This window comes from Echinops telfairi, unplaced genomic scaffold, assembly GCF_000313985.2.
Source record: "Echinops telfairi isolate 266 unplaced genomic scaffold, ASM31398v2 ScPeMD7_3533;HRSCAF=4204_0, whole genome shotgun sequence".
Taxonomy (NCBI): Eukaryota; Metazoa; Chordata; class Mammalia; order Afrosoricida; family Tenrecidae; genus Echinops; species Echinops telfairi.
In genome coordinates, this window is record NW_022107431.1 from 18,650,388 (window position 1) to 18,665,996 (window position 15,609).

Genomic DNA, 15,609 nt, shown 5'->3' on the forward strand with positions numbered 1-15,609 from the left:
AATTAGTTTTTTTCTTTTTGGAAGCTAGCAGAGTATTGTAGATTTTAGTAATAAGGCCTTTGTCTGATGTGTCATTGCTAAAGATGTTTTCCCAGTCCGTTGACTCTCTTATTACTCGTCATATTTATTTTTAATGGAAGTAGGATAATTTTTTTAACAAAACCCTGGTTTTTGTCTCATGTAAAAAAAGAATTTCTTATATGGGTAATATCCACTAACTTTTAAGTCAGGGGTGGGGAGAACAGGAAGAACAGAGGAAGGGTAGGCAGGGTCCTCATGGTGGCGGGGCTTCTATCTGGACAACAGGGGTGTCCTCCCTACCCCTGCAGGATCCCTCAGACCCCAGACTAGCATCTCCACCCCACGATCGAGCTCATGCCAGTTAAAGAGCCAGCACAAGGTGTGGATGACCAATGTATTTTCACAGGCCTGAGTCTTACAGGGGTGGCCCACTAGCACAATGAACATGAACAGTTACATGCCCGGCAGCCTCATCCCCGCCCAGATACATTTCGAGGCTGAGTGAGACCTGTCTCGCTGCAACACCTGAAGAAATACTAAGGATGAGGCCAAGACAGGTGGTATAATACAGATCATGGTGAGGTGCAATTTCTCATTGATGGCGTGGGCAAAGGGAAAACTTCCAACAAGCAGTGTTTTCAGGAGGACAGAGACACCGGTTCAGGCTCCCTGGGGCCGTTCCTGCTGTCTGTAGACAGTGTGCTTTTACCCCACGTGTATTAGGAGGCCATCACTAAGGGCCTGGGCACTGGTTGGCCCTACAGTGAAAGGGCATCGGCCACCCAGCACCTGTACCCTCCTTTCCCAGTCTACTGCTTTGGAGAAGGTCATTTGATCAACTAGAGCCAGGTGGTGCCTTAAACACCCCATTGTCCTGGGACACTTGGGGAAACACGGTGAGCCTTCTTACAGGGGAAAAGGCCAGCCCCCCACAACTAATCACGGGTTTAGTAAGTGCAATTGTACGGCGATAATAAGTTAAGATTATAGTGCAGTCATAGCAAACATGAGAGATAGGACAGAGATTGAAATAATGGAGACAGACACATTTCATGGTAGCATGCTCACCTCCTGGGTGACCATGATCTTACCAGCCAGGTCCATGCACAGCATGGGCCAAGGTGAGGTCCAGAGGTGAGGTGGGGCGGAGAGCTAGCCGCCAGGGGCCAACTTTATTGCTAACCAATGCTTATGATGACTTAGGGGGTCATGATTACAGGTAACCACACGTCACAGGAAGGGGCAGTACAACAGGCATACACATCATAGGAAGAGAATGTACAATAGGCATAAGCGTGACAGGAAGGGGATGAACCAGAGGTGTGCACACAGGAAGGGGAGAGACTAGAGGTATACATGTGACAAGATGGGCGGACCCTAGATTCATGATGGCGGCCTAACCTTGGTCACTCTTAGGTGGGCTCAACCTCCCTGGGGTCTCCTACAAGGAAATAGTCAACTACCATTCTTATCAGAAGCTGTTAGATCTCTCTGGAGCTAGATATACCTCGGTCCTTGGCTCCGCGCGAGAAAGAATTCACGCCGAAGCCTGGTTCGTGATCGAAGTGAGTTTTATGAAAGTTAGAAGAAGTTTCAGGTTTACACGGCACCGAGGGACTCCTCCCCAGCATGCGGCCTGGCTGGAAACGGCTCGGCATCCCACAAGAGTGTCCCAAAGTCCTGCCAAAGCTCTCTGTGCCAAAGTTCTCTCCCGCTCAACCCCGGGCTTCTGCCTTTTCAAGGATTCCATGGGGAGTCATGGTGGAAGACCCCGGATCGACCCCATTGGCTGAACTGAATTTACCTGGCCTAGGTGGGCCAATTCAAGTTTATGCCCACCCCTGCCTACCTGCGGGAATCCAAGCCTCTGGGCATGTGCAGTGTGCCACTCCTTTGTTGCCCTAGCTTGGCCCTCTGGGCACGACATTCCCAGCCCTAGCTAACCTACCTAACAAAGGGAGTGGGTCCTACTTGTTGTGGGATAAACTGGTGACTGGTTGACTTCCAAGTGTATAGTCATTCACCAGGTGTAGCAAGCAGCTAAGTTTGGCATACATTTGGGGGAGACAACTTGGGCAAAATCTTTGTTTCCCACAATTCACCCTTTTGTTTTATATATAAAATAAAGAGCCACAGGGGTGAAGTGGTTATTTTCTATACATTGAAAGCTGTCAGGGCAAATTTAATGACCAAATTGACATAGTCAAAAACTCAGGTTTATGGCAAATATTTTGCATCCAGGCTGGGGGGATGAAGTCCCCCTATGCCCATCTACTATTGGGGGAAGGTAGGAGAGGGGCTGGATGCCATGATGGGAAGAAATAGACCAAAGAGCAGTGTCTGCTTCTGTCGGGAGATAGAATCAACCACTTGCTCACTTGAAGGCAGCACAGCTTTAAGGGGAGAAACTGTGGAAATGACAGACCACCGCAGGAAAATGTCCTCGGACTGTATCTCCAACCACCAGAGTGGCGGCTTTCCTACAATGGAACATTGGCTTTCCAGATTCCCTCCGTACCAGTCAGGGACTAAGTCCCAGTTCTATTTCCCTCGGTGTTAGTGTCCCACACCTTCTACAAGATGTCAGCTGAAAGTTTCGGGCCATGTAATGGCGCTTGCAGAAGTTTTACTATTTGAGCTCTATGCGTAGTTTATACAGAATAGTCTGTTCTTTAAGCCCTGGCCCCAGCCATTCAGTCCAAGAAATCACTTGTTTCAGATACAATCACATAGTTCATCTTATCTGGAAATTAGCCTTATCTAAGTAACATGATCTGCCTCCTGATAGGCCTTTACAATTACCCTCCAGCCAAGTACAAGATTAAAGGAGACAGTCATGTTTGTTATCAGTTCTGCCTTAACCAGAGGGGAACAGCCCTGGTGGCCTGGGGGCTGTGCAGTGTGCTCGCTGCTAACTGGCTGTCCTCTACTGACAGTCACATGCTGCTTTGGACAGGGCAGACTCGACACCCAGACACCCAGCAGGATCCCATTAGCAATGCCTCACAGCCGACCCAGTTTCTGCTCCCACCTTCTGACCCAGAGCCATCAGGAACACAAAGGTCGTCTGGTGGGAGTCACAAAGGTTAGGGCTAGAAGAGCCATGTTAACAATTCACTGCATTGCCAGGCCTTCTCAAAGGGCACTAGGACCCTGATAGGCAAGTGTGCCAAGAGGATGTCAGTGAGGAATGTTATGGTTATGTTTCTGTGGTCCTTAAACCCAGACTCACTGCCATCCAGTCAATGCCGACTCGTGTGTTGCTATTAAATCGGTTCCAACTTGTGCATCTTCTTCACTCACAGTATGCTCACACCTGCTGTGTCAGTTCATCTCATGTGACAGTTTCCAATGGCTTTTCGAGTCTCTGCTCTCTGCTGGCATGGGGCCTCAGGAAGCTTCCCGGAAGAAGCAGGTGTACAGTCACATGGGCCTGGCTGTGAGCCTCCTAGGCTAAAAACAGAGCACCCCTCCCGGGAGCACCCACCCACCAGCTTCGCAGACCAGCAGCACAAGACAACAAAGAACAAGTGTGGTGCCTGCATGAGTCAGCCTGCTGAAGGAGGTGGTCTCAGGAAGCTACAGAACATTCTGGAAGGCAGGCTCGGATGGTAGCACCCATTCCCAGCTGCTGTTTCCCAGTCTTCCCAAAATTTCTTCTGCTGTGAATGAAAAGGAGCTGAAGACAAGACAACCCCAGCCTCCGGCTCCCTCTGTGACTGTATAGCAGTGCACGGTGGACAGAAAACTACAGGAGAGGGAAAAAGCCATTTCCTAACACATCCTCCAGGGATCGCTGTCAAAATGAATCACTTGCAAAAACAAGTGGTTAGAAATTTTTGGAGGGTTCCGAATGGCCTGCTGGTGAGAGGAGATAACGGAAAGTGAAGGATTCCATAGGCAGAAGTCGAGGTTCTGCTAGGCCTCTGGGGAAAGGCAGTGAATTCCTTCTTGGAACACACAGCGCAGAGATTCATACTTCATAGGTCATGAGGGCAGGGCAGGGCATCTGGGTAATTGTAGAGTCCTGGCCAGTGTGTCTTCTTGGTCCCCCCCGCACACTTCTCTCTACCGAACACTGTCCCCGCCACCCCCTTCCTCCCTCGCTGTCTGCCTTGCCCCGGGAACAATGGCTGCTTTCTACACCCTGCCGCTCCATACATTCTGAAGATTCAGAATGGACCAATATTGATTTGCAGATGAACCTGACTTCATGACTGGGTCCAAGAACAGGTGGCCACCTGTCTCTCTGTCCCTTCGGAACAAATTGCCCCAGCCTCTCCCTGAGGGAACATTCAGATGGCCCTGGGCCATCTGGTCCCTGGGCCCAGGCCAGCCCCAGGATGGGTTGCCCATCTTTCTGTGTCGTCCACAGGCTTTTCACCAGCGGGAGCCCTGCTGATGTAATAACTGCATCCTTAGTGAGGAAGCAGGCCATTCTCTACAGTATTGTCCATGGACTATGTCCCCAGCGGATGCAGATGGATGGGTAGCCCTCAGCCAACTCTCAACAACTAAGCACAAAGTTGGTCATTTGAAATGACCTCTGGGTGTGGCAGAAGAAAAGCCTGGCTGTCTTTTTCCAAACCCAGCCATTGAAAACCCCCGTGGAGTGGGTGTCCCTCACTGACCCATAGCACTATGGGGAACAGCACTGGAAACACAATATGGGAATTGTGCCCAATCTGACCCCACCACACTGGGAGAAACACTAGGGGAGCAACAGGGCAGCAAGGGGAGCAAATCTGTGAAGTCCCTAAGGAATCCCCCAAATAAACTTCTGGTGCAGGGTGTGGCACCTCATCAGACCTGGAACAACTTATAGCCTTTTATTATTTTTGTGTTTTTAATCTCTATGTAAGACAGGCAGGATAAACAATCCTGAGGAGAAAACAGTAGGACCGGCTGTTCTGGGGGAAGTGGGGGAAGGAAGAGGGTACCCCACAAACTCAGGGACAAGGGCCCAAGTGATCTAAAATCGATGGCGAGGAAGGCGTAGGATGCCTGGTGGGGCTTGATCAAGGGCAATGTAGACTAGAGGAATTAATGAAAGCCGACTGAAGGTTGAACATGACAGTGGGACAAGAGGAAAGTGAAAGGAAATAGAGGAAAGAACTAGGAGGCAAAGAACATTTACAGAGATATAAATGCAGGCATGTTCATATGTAAATATATTAATATAGGGATATAGGTCTATGTATATATGTTTAAATGTTAAGTATGAAGGTAGCAAACAGGTATTGGGTCTCTATTCAAGTACTCCCTCAATGCAAGTACCCTTTGTTCTATTAATCTGACATGATCGCTGAAGATAAATGGTTGCATAAGCAAATGTGGTGAAGAAAGGTGATGGTGCCCAGCTATCAAAAGATATAGTGTCTGGGGTCTTAAGGGTTTGAAGATCAACAAGCAGCCATCTAGCTGAGAAGCAACAAAGTCCACATGGAAGAAGCACACCAGCCTGTGTGATCATGAGGTGCTGATGGGATCAGGAGTCAGGCATCAGAAGACCCAGAACAAACAATCATATTGATGTGAACGATGGGGTGGAGTAGAGGCGGGAAGTAGAGTGCAGACCTAAAGCCCATCTGTAGACAATTGAACATCCCCTGACAGAAGAGTCACAAGGAAAGGACGAGCCAACCAGGGTGCAGTATAGCACATACGAAACACACAACATTGCTTTAGTTCTTTAATGCTTCCTCACCCCCACTATCATGACCCAGTTCTATCTTACCAGTCCAGCTAGACTGAAGCATGTACACTGGTACAGATAACATGGAATCCCAGACAGATAAACTCCTCAGGAGCAATAATGAGGGTAGTGATACCATGAGGGTTGGGGGAAAGGTGGGGGAGAAAGGGGAAACCGATCGCAGTGATTGACGTTTAACCATCCCACCCACCAAGGGGGATGAATAACAGAAAAGTGGGTGGTAGGGAGACAACAGTCAGTGTAAGACATGAAAATAATAATTTATAAGTTATCACGGGTTCATGAGGGAGGAAGGGTGGAGGAGAGGGGGAAAAATGAGAAGCTGATACCAAGGGCTCAAATAGAAAATGTTTTGAAAAGCATGATGGCAACATATCTACAGATGTGCTTGACACAATGAATGTATGGATTGCTATAAGAGCGGTAAGAGCGCCCCATAAAATGATTAAAAAAAGAAAACCCCATGAAGAAGTCATACTCCGACACGCACCCTGGGTGAACGTTAAATGACAATCATCTCAATAGCCACGTATTAATAGATACACCAACGTATTAATAGACACACTGAACAATTGCAACCATAGAGGCTTATCCGGCTTCCACCTTGGCAGAGGCAGACTGCCCTCTCTCCTCCTCCCTCAGCAGCCCAGCGTTCAAAGCCTGTGCCGCCAGGGCTTCTCAGTCAACACCCGGGCTGTGACTCACCCACTAGCAAATGATACAGGCCCAGTAACAACCCTGCTAAGATTTCATCTTGCCCAATTGTTGCTCTCAGTGTTACAGCTCTCAGTGTTACAGCAACGTCCCAACCTTTAACAGCGGGTCCCAGGTCAGGGCTGGCTTCTGCCAGCACGCAGGTGCACATGGATGGAAACCCACTCAGCACTGGATGGATAGGAGCCCTGGTGGTATAGTGGGTACACCCTGGGCCATTGTGGTAGTTACAATGTCCACTTGAAGATATAGAAAAGGGTAGGGGTTCAGTCTAGCCTGCCAATCAGGTACCTCCTTGTGGGCATGGCCTTCTCATAAGGTGGGTCCTGGGAACCTCGCCCCCTGCCTCTCTGCCTTCACCTTCCTGCTGGCTGACCCCGACTGCTGCCAGAGCTGCAGCCATTGGCTCCACACAACTTGGCGCCCACCGGCCTGTGATCTTCCTGCATGCTGCATCATTGCTTGTGGCCGCGTGAGTCTGAAGAGGGACTTATGGACCGGTATCGGACTTATGGACTTGAGTTGGACTGGGCTGAGATGTTGTCCTGATAGAGAATTATTTCTTGATATAAAGCTCTTTCTTACACATGTAGGATACACATGTAGGAGTGTCTCTGGATTTGTCTCTCTAGTCAGCCCAGCCTCACACAGCCATGAACTGCAAGGTCTGCAGTTTGGAAGAGAGGGAGAAAGATGAGGCTTTCTACCCCCATAAAGACTTACAGTCTTCGAAACCCACAGGGGCAGTGCTCCCCTGTCCTAGAGGGTCACTGTGAGTCACCAACGACTCAATGGCACTGAGTTGGGCTTTGGTTTGCACTTGAGGAAGCTGGACAGGGGCTGCTGACAGCCCTGGCGGAGTGAGGGCCACAGGCGGGCAGGGGGCCGCTGCTGGGTTCTTTTAAAAATAAAACCTGGTCTCGTTGTTTACACTGCGTGTGACCAGAAACCCAGGGACGGACCGTGACTTCTTCCTAGCCTGACACCTGTGCCTTCTGCAGGGAGGGGGCGTCCTGGCAGTGAGCTTGCAGAGATGTTTCTCCCTGGTGGTTTTGTAAGCATCTCGTCATCCGCTACTTTGTTGATCACAGTAGCCACCACATAGTGTTTCAGCATCAAAGGTCAAAGCCAATTGTCCTTGAATCGATGTTGACGCAGGGCGACCCCGGGTACGCCTCAGAGAAGCGTGGTTCTCACGGGGTTCTGATCGCTGGTTTCTCAAAAGTAGACCACGGGCCTTTCCTCGGAGACGTCACATGCTAGGCTCAAACCTCCAACCTTCTGGGTAGCATGCAAACAAGTAAGTTACTTGCACCACCCAGGGACTCAGCATAAGGCCTATGCTTTCTAGGTCTTCTCAACGGCTCAGCTGTAAAAAGGTCTGCTTCCTGGGGGGTTTCTGATGCCCTTCCAATAAGCGTTCTTTCCTTCCTGCCTGCAGATGGTCATCTCCCCGGGAAGAAGAGAAAAGAGAATTATATCTTTGCGTCAAAGATCGATCAGGGAAGGAGGGAACACCCAGCTCCCGAAGCAGGTAAGGTGACTCATTGCAGAGCATCCAAGCCTGCAGGGCTCATGCATCTTGTCTCTGAGGGTGTTAGCTGGAGCCTCGGGTATTCGGGACAAGAGCAGTGACCTGTGGGGCAGAACTGTCTCCCTATTTCCTAGGTCCCACGGTGTGCATCTCTGGGCCCTGGATGGACCCAGACACCTTTGGGCCTCACTTTCCTTGCTTTTTCATAAGTTGGCTGGACCAAGGAGCCACTGTGGGCCCTTCCGTTGTTGCGTTCCATGGAAGATGAACACTTGTGGCACAGGGTACCACAAGCACAAAGCTAGCATCAGATGCCCCGGTTCAAATACTTCCTCCACTCCTAGACCCCGTGCCCCAGGCCAGGCTCCTTTACCTCTCTGGATCTCAGGTTCCTCCTGAGGAAGCCAAGGATAGTAACCTTGTCTGCCCGCAGGACCAGTAGAGAGAGTGCTTGGGCCCAGTTAGCACACTGCTGGGCTGCAACCATGAGCTCAGTCGATAAATGATGGCAGTTTGTCATGTGTTTATGATGCAGCAGGACTAAAGGTCTTTCTAGTGTCCCATTCTCCCTTAGGGGCTCTAGTGACCAAGCCAGAAACTAAGGAGGATGGAGGAAAAGCTTAGGGGATATTTAATAGGTGGAAGAAAATCCTAGATCATTTTTGTGGTTTGTGATGAAGACTAAAACACGATAAAGGGCATGGGCCTAGATCGGAGCAGATCATAATCCTAAACCCCACTACCTCATACGTCCAAGGAGCGTGGAGAGGACACGATAGGACCCTTGAATCAGGGGTCTCCACAGTGAGAAAGGCATAATTTTAAAACAGGCGCTGGCTGGTGAAGATGTGCAGTTGCAGACAACCGTGGAGCAATTCCACTCTGCTCTGGTGGGTTGCTGCATGGGTCACAACTTGATGGCCACGAAACCAAACTCGGCGCCATCGCATTGATACTGACTCATAGAGACCCTGTCGGGCAGGGTAGAGCTGCCCCTGTGAGTGTCCGAGACGGTAACTCCTTATGCAAGTAGAAAGCCTTCTCTTCCTCCTGGTGGTTTAGAACTGCTGTCCTTGAGGTGAGCAGTCCAACATGTAACCACTAGGCACCAGGGCTCCCTAACTTCACAGCAGGGGCGTTTGTTTTTTTTTTTCTAAGAACATCTTCTAGGACCAGTTTTCATCCTGGGAATCAAGCAACCCTTTCACAGGGGTCGCCCTATTCATAACAGTAGCAAAATTACAGTCACGAAGGAGCAACGACAATAATTTTGTGGTTGGGGTATGAACACAACATGAGGAACTGTGTGAAAGGGTGGTGGCATGAGGAAGGTTGAGAACCACTGCTCTAGGAGCTAGACAGATGCCATGCAGCTGGGTGCCCTCCCCTGTCATATGTGACCCAAGATGTTTCCGTGAAAGGATCCCTTCCCCCATTGCCCTGCAGCAGGGATCCAGGCCCATCCCTCCTCCCATGCCCACTTGTGTCCCGAGAGTCACGGGTCTAATTGGCCAATGCCCCTTAAAGCTGTTACAGGTGTTGAGTGTCATTCCCAGGCGTATGCGCTGAATGCAGCCATGCCCGTGGGCGGTTGCTCAGAAAAGCATCAGGATGTATGTACTTAGATGGTTCGGAAAGCTCTCCTTTTCAAAGTAGCCAAGCGAAAAGCGTTGCAGGAACCGTCCCAACAAAAGCTTGAAAAGTCAAGAGTAAGGTGTGGTACTCGGGAAAGTACATTGGGGGTAGACTTCCTCTTCTTTGGTATCACAGCCTTGAACGGCATCAGGTATGATGGATCAGAGACTGGTGTCCGCTGTAGCGGATGGAGACCGCCCCTTAGATTGACTCTAGGTCTGGTTTGTTACCGTGCTTGTCAGCTCACATCAAGTCACCCCCAACTCAGGGCAGCCCCATGCCCAAACCGCTGGCAGCCCTGCACCACCTCCAGCTCAGCCGTGGATTGGACCTTTAGGATGCATACAGTTTTCCCTGGCTGATTTTCACAGGTAGAGCCCCAGGCCTTTCTTCTCAGTCTGTCTTAGTCTGGAAGCTCCCCTGAGACCTGTTCAGTTTCACAGCTCCCTCCCAGTCTCTTCTTACTGACAGATGGGTGGTGGCCGTGCATGGGGGGGCACTGGCCAGGAACAGAACGCACATCTCCCACAGGGAAGGCAAGAATTCTTTCTGTATCTGCCCTCCATCAGCATCGACCCCACGGCAGTGAGTTTGGTTTGTTTGGCTTTTTAGATAAGTATCACATCGATCAGATCCTGTCTTGGAAGGAAAATGTCACAGTGTGAGACCATGGGCCATGGAGCCGTCGGTCGTGCCTGGCTTCGAGTCCCAGCTCCCCCGCTTTTAGTACAATCATAGGCAAGTCACTTAATTCCCTCGTCTATAAAAAGGGATGATAATAGGACCGACTCATGGGATTGTTGTGAGAACTAAGTGAGTTCGGGTAGAAAGCAATTAAAACAAACCTGACGCGCATTGGGCTACTAACCACTAGGTCAGCAGTTCAAAACCACTAGCTGCTCCAAGAGAGAAAGACGAGCTTTCTATGCCCTTCAAGAGTTACAGTCTTGGAAGCCCACAGGGGCAGTTCTACCCTGTCCTGGAGGGGTCGCTAGGAGTCTGAATCAGCTTGATGGCCGTGTATTTGGCTTTGATTTTTGGTTACTCTCTTTCCTCATCAGCACTTAGCTCAGTGCCCGCCTCAGGAAAAACTCAGGTGAATACGTGAGTGAAAGAAAATGTTGTTAGAGAATCAGCTCCCCCAGAGGCTGTGTTCACGCCTCTACTTCCACCCATTGGCAAGACTCCTGCAGCTAAAAATAGTTCCAGCATGGCATCCCCAGAGCTGGCTGTACCCCAGAGCCAGCTGAATCAGCCAGCTGAGTCTGATATGCAAGACTGGCCTGGGCATGCCCTGCCCCTTCCAGACTCAGCTAAGTCTCGGAAGGCCACCTCTGGCCTGGGCTTGGAGGACCAGCCCGCCACACCGAAGACCCTTGTGGAGGGGAATTGAAGGGAGATTGTCCTTCGCCACCCTAGGTCAAAACAACACCAGCATATGTTGACGTTCGCTTTCAACTGTAGTCTACGGGCTAAGGGTAGCGTTCCGGGTTGATAAAGGAAAAACTTTCCTCAGGCTTAAACCAGAACGAGAAAGCAGGATGGGCCAGACTTATTTTAAGAGCAAATGGCCACGTATGAATCCACCAGTGGAACGCACGGCGTGCTGGCAATGTCCAGGCAGTCACAGCGCCACTGTTTTTTCTCCAAACATCTCACGGGGACTCTAACGTAAGGTGACCAGATTTTAACATTGGTAAAGCGGGACACCATTGATAAAACTCATATCCTGGTGAAATAGCCACATGGCAGCTGAAAACTGTAGGCTTTTCATGCATTCTTTCAAAAAATTGGGACTTTTTTAAAACAGCATGGGACGCTGGTAAAATTGTTAAAAATCGGGACTGCTCTGCCAAAAGTGGGACATCTGGTCACCTTACTCTAAGGGGATCTGGTGGCAATGTCCCACTGAGGCATACATGTTCTGTGGGCGCCCACGACAGAATATGGTTTTAAAGAGATGCGAGTTTAAGGGCACATTGGGCTGCTGACCACAAGGTCATCCGTTCAAAACCACTATCCCTCTGCAGGAGTAAGACAGGGCTTTCTGTTCCCACAGAGTTAGTCTCGGAAACCACAGGGCCAGGCCTACCCTGTCCTATAGGGCTGCCATGAGTCGGCATCAATTGGGCGGCTGTGATTTGGAGTTTTGAGAGTCGGAGGCCTACCCAACAACTCAAGCTACAGTTTTTAAGCAAATTACATCATTTCTTTGCACCTCAGTTTGTCTGCAAAGTACTAATACGTATCTAATAGTCTTTTGATTAAATAGGGCCTATCAAACACACTGGAGCGAGCCTTGGTGGCATAGTGGTTATGCTTTTGGCTGCTAACCATAAGGTCAGTAGTTTCAAACCGCCAGCCGCTCCGAGGGAGAAAGACAAGGCTTTCCAATCCCCTAAAGAGTTACAGTCTCGGACACCCACAGGGGCCATTCCACCTTGCCCTATGGGATCACTGTGACTCGAGGGCAGTGAGCTTGGTTTCGGTTTGACCGTGCTGAGAGGGAGTTGTCATTCAGCACTGACCTAGCTTTCTGCTGCCTCGCCTTCTTACAGGTGCAGTGCTGCCCCTAGCCCTGGGCCTGGCCATCACGGCTTTGCTGCTGCTCATGGTGGCCTGCCGGCTACGGCTGGTGAAGCAGAAGCTGAAGAAAGCTCGCCCCATAACATCTGAGGAATCCGACTACCTCATCAACGGGATGTATCTCTAAGAAACCCGATTGCAATAGCTTGGGGTAAGGACATGCTCCCCCTCTTCATGCATCTGTCGGGTCCTAGCAGCTCCCCACCTCTGTTTTAAATTGTGATAAGACACCAACTAAACCCCCCTAATTCTGCAAATGCCAAACCTCTGTTTGGATAAGTTCTTGTAGGAAGGTGTCCCCCTGGGAAGTAGGTGAAGTATTTTGAAATTTAGAGGAAAGCCCGTCTGATTAAATAAAGATATCTGTACCAATCGGATATGCCTGACAATGAGGGTCCCCGGGGTCCAGTGGTTCAGTGCTGAGCTGACCGCCAGCTCTCCGAGGGAGAAAGGCGTGGCGGCCGGCTTCCTCCGCAAAGAAGGCAGCTTTGGAAACCCCGTGGGGCAGCTTCCCTCCATCCTGCAGGCCGCGGTGAGTCACAGTGGACTCAAGGGTAATGTGCTGGACTGCACACTGAGTCGTTAGCCGAGGTGTGGCAGGGCGGCCTTTGGGTGTCATGACTAGCCCCTCCCTCTAGAGGGCAGGGCCCATCTGTACCTCCCTGAAGCCCCCTGCGCTGCCCTCTCTTCTCCCGCTCAAACCCGGCCTCGCGATGGCGCTGTCAGTAGCACAGGGGTCTCTGGAAGACACACCTGACCCAGGGGAAGGAAAATAGCAGCTCTCCCCGACCCCAAACATCAGGTCAGCGGGAGTGGCTACTTCAGTAGCTAGAACTGCTCTGAGAGGGCCGGGAAGTGACATCGGAAACCAAGGTGGAGGCAGAGACCCTGGCAGGCCAACGGTCCTCCCTGGAAACGAGTTGGAGAAAACCGTGCCTTCGGGTGGAAACGCGAGCCCTGAGCGTGCAGCTCTGTACAACTGTCACCACGTTTGGCACCGGATTCCCTCGTCCGCCTGCTCGGTCGCCATCGTGTTCTCAGTGCTGTGAAATGTTACGAGGGGTCGCCAAGTAAGGCCAGGCTGACGATTTCCAGGGCAAAGGGCCGTTTCGCCCCAAGGGTGACTACCCCCCCTTTCATCTTCAGGATTTGAGGGCCAGTGGTGCCCCCCTTCGCGCCCTGCCGGCTGGTACAGGCCAGACACCACGCAAGAGGAACTCCTCATCGGGTGCCTGTCACGAGGAGCCCATTCCGGTTGTTTTTCTCGTTTTCCTTAGGAAATGCAAGCTTCTAACATCACTCGAACACCAGAATCGACAACATTTTCTTTTCAGATTTAGCAACTTGAGGGTTGGGGTGGAGGGTGGGGCACAGACACATTAACCACTGGAACTCGACGTCTAGAAAAACAAAGAAATTCGCTTTGGTGGTGGTTTGCTGAGAAGCTCCGGCACTTTGTTGAGGGCTTGGATTTGAAGACTAGCCCCCACCCCACCCCTGAAGCCATTGCGTGAAGGAGCTCCAGGTGCACGTGCTGTTGGCTTTGACAACCTCCCCACCTGGTGAGGAAGCAGCAGATGAGCCAGCAAGCACATTTGTGCTGGAGGACACCACCTTAGCCTCACTGTTGCCACGGCGCCAAATCACAATCTATGTTAGCGACTCTCAATAAATTGCATTTTATTCTTGACTTTTTTTTAAAATCACCTTTCAATCAATCCTAAGCTAATATTTTACTGAGCAGCTGTCTATTGCATGGATTTCATCCCATGAGCCCCCTGACAGAGGGAGAGTGGGGATGAGACGCATGAGCAGCCCGCCGTCCTGTACAGCATTGAGGGCAGAGGCTGGAGGCGCTCAGGAGGTAGGTGAGCTGAGGGCTCAGAAGGTGGGTGAGCTGAGCAGGGCGGTTTAAGTCCTCCGTGAGTCTGACTGAGGGACCATGCTGCAGAACATTCAAGTCAAAACGTCTTTTCCAAGGGCAAGAGTGCTTTCCTGTCCAGTCCACTCTCACTGCTCATTTGCCTTAAGCAGATTAAACCATCTCAATCCTCTTCCCGGACATTTAAACGTCTTTGCCCCTTTCTTCTTCAGGAGCACACAAAACTTTCTCCCCCATCCATTCCTTCACAGCGTCCGTTCAGAGCAAATCCGTCTCTTCCAAAGGAAAAGAACCACGGTGTCCTTTCTCCCAGGGACTCTACGTGTGCTTTGGCCCCAGGATTCCCTCACACCCCCTTTCAGTCAGTGATGGTCCCCCCAACACTGTGTGGACATGCCTACGTGTGTCCGTTTTGCTGTCCAAGGCAGACCTTATTGGTGGAGTTAGCTGGGTTTGACATAGTCTACCATGTGAGGTACCCTGGGCCCTCTTCACTGAGACCCCAAGATTCTGTACAGGGCTCCCTGCTGCATTCATGTTTGGATTGGAAGGTGCCTCTTCACCCTCTTGCTTGCTTTCTGGGCTCCAGGTTGTCTAGCATTGTTGGCCTCACTAAGAGCTGCCCAGGCTGAATAGTGAGGGAAACGCTGAGTCTGCAGTCCACAAATGTGTCCACCCCCTGGCTTTTCACACAAGTGTGCTGCTGGGCCAGAGCACTTGGTTCCTGGCTCCACTTTCCGGGAACTTGTGCCTATTCTGTGCCCCTCTTCTAAAATGAACGCGTTACACCTTGTGGCTACTTGAGTGGCTACGCGCCTAGTATACATTCTTCGGCTAAATATGAATCACCAAGGAAGAACAAGTTCTGACGATGTAAGGCTGCGAGGAAGTTGCAGCTGGTTTGCACCGAGCACCCTCTCAATGCGGGAGCTGCGTTCTGGACCACGCAGGTCTTCACTCTGGCCACAGGACGTCATTCTTCTGAATAAAGCACAGGAGGAAAAATCCAGAGAGGTGCTCCTGCAACTCATTTATTTTACTGAGTGTGTTATTTAAGAATACAATCCAGTATAGGGGGTGCTTGCGTATAGCCGTCACGTACTTCAAGTTAGCACTAACCAAAAAGAAGTCCCCAAAAGTCGTGCTTTTAAAAAGTCCAAATGCAATACTCAATTCTGTCACTGCTGTCCTTCTGAAATGTACCGAACTATAGGAAAAATTGTAAGATTATCTGAAAACAAACACTTTTCTGATGAAACAAAATTACTAAGGAGCTTTATTTCTTGGCTAACAATTACACCCCAAAGAGTTTAAAATAATTCACAAGGAGTATTATTTTAAAAGTTATTGTTTATCCATTGAGGTAATTTAAATGTTCCAGTAGAGGCACATTTTAACCAACTTTCATCAACCATTTTTTTTTTGACACTGACATTTTAACTGTTTCCCTAATCTGGGGAGAATTTTTATTTACAAGGATGGTTCTAATGATTTTTTTCCCGAGATATCTTTTTTTTTTTT

The 15,609-nt window shown here is 50.2% G+C and overlaps 1 protein-coding gene across 1 annotated transcript in view; it reads left to right on the forward strand.

The window, feature by feature from the left end:
• LRP11 (LDL receptor related protein 11) overlaps positions 1-13,544 on the forward strand; it is a 51,846-nt gene extending 38,302 nt beyond the window's left edge. Inside the window, exons 6-8 of the mRNA XM_045294566.1 lie at positions 7,893-7,985; positions 12,179-12,357; positions 13,353-13,544. Of these exons, the coding sequence (XP_045150501.1) occupies positions 7,893-7,985; positions 12,179-12,333 (248 nt within the window). The 3' untranslated portion in view covers positions 12,334-12,357; positions 13,353-13,544. The remainder of the gene's footprint in view (positions 1-7,892; positions 7,986-12,178; positions 12,358-13,352) is intronic.
• The last annotated feature ends 2,065 nt before the right edge of the window (positions 13,545-15,609 follow it).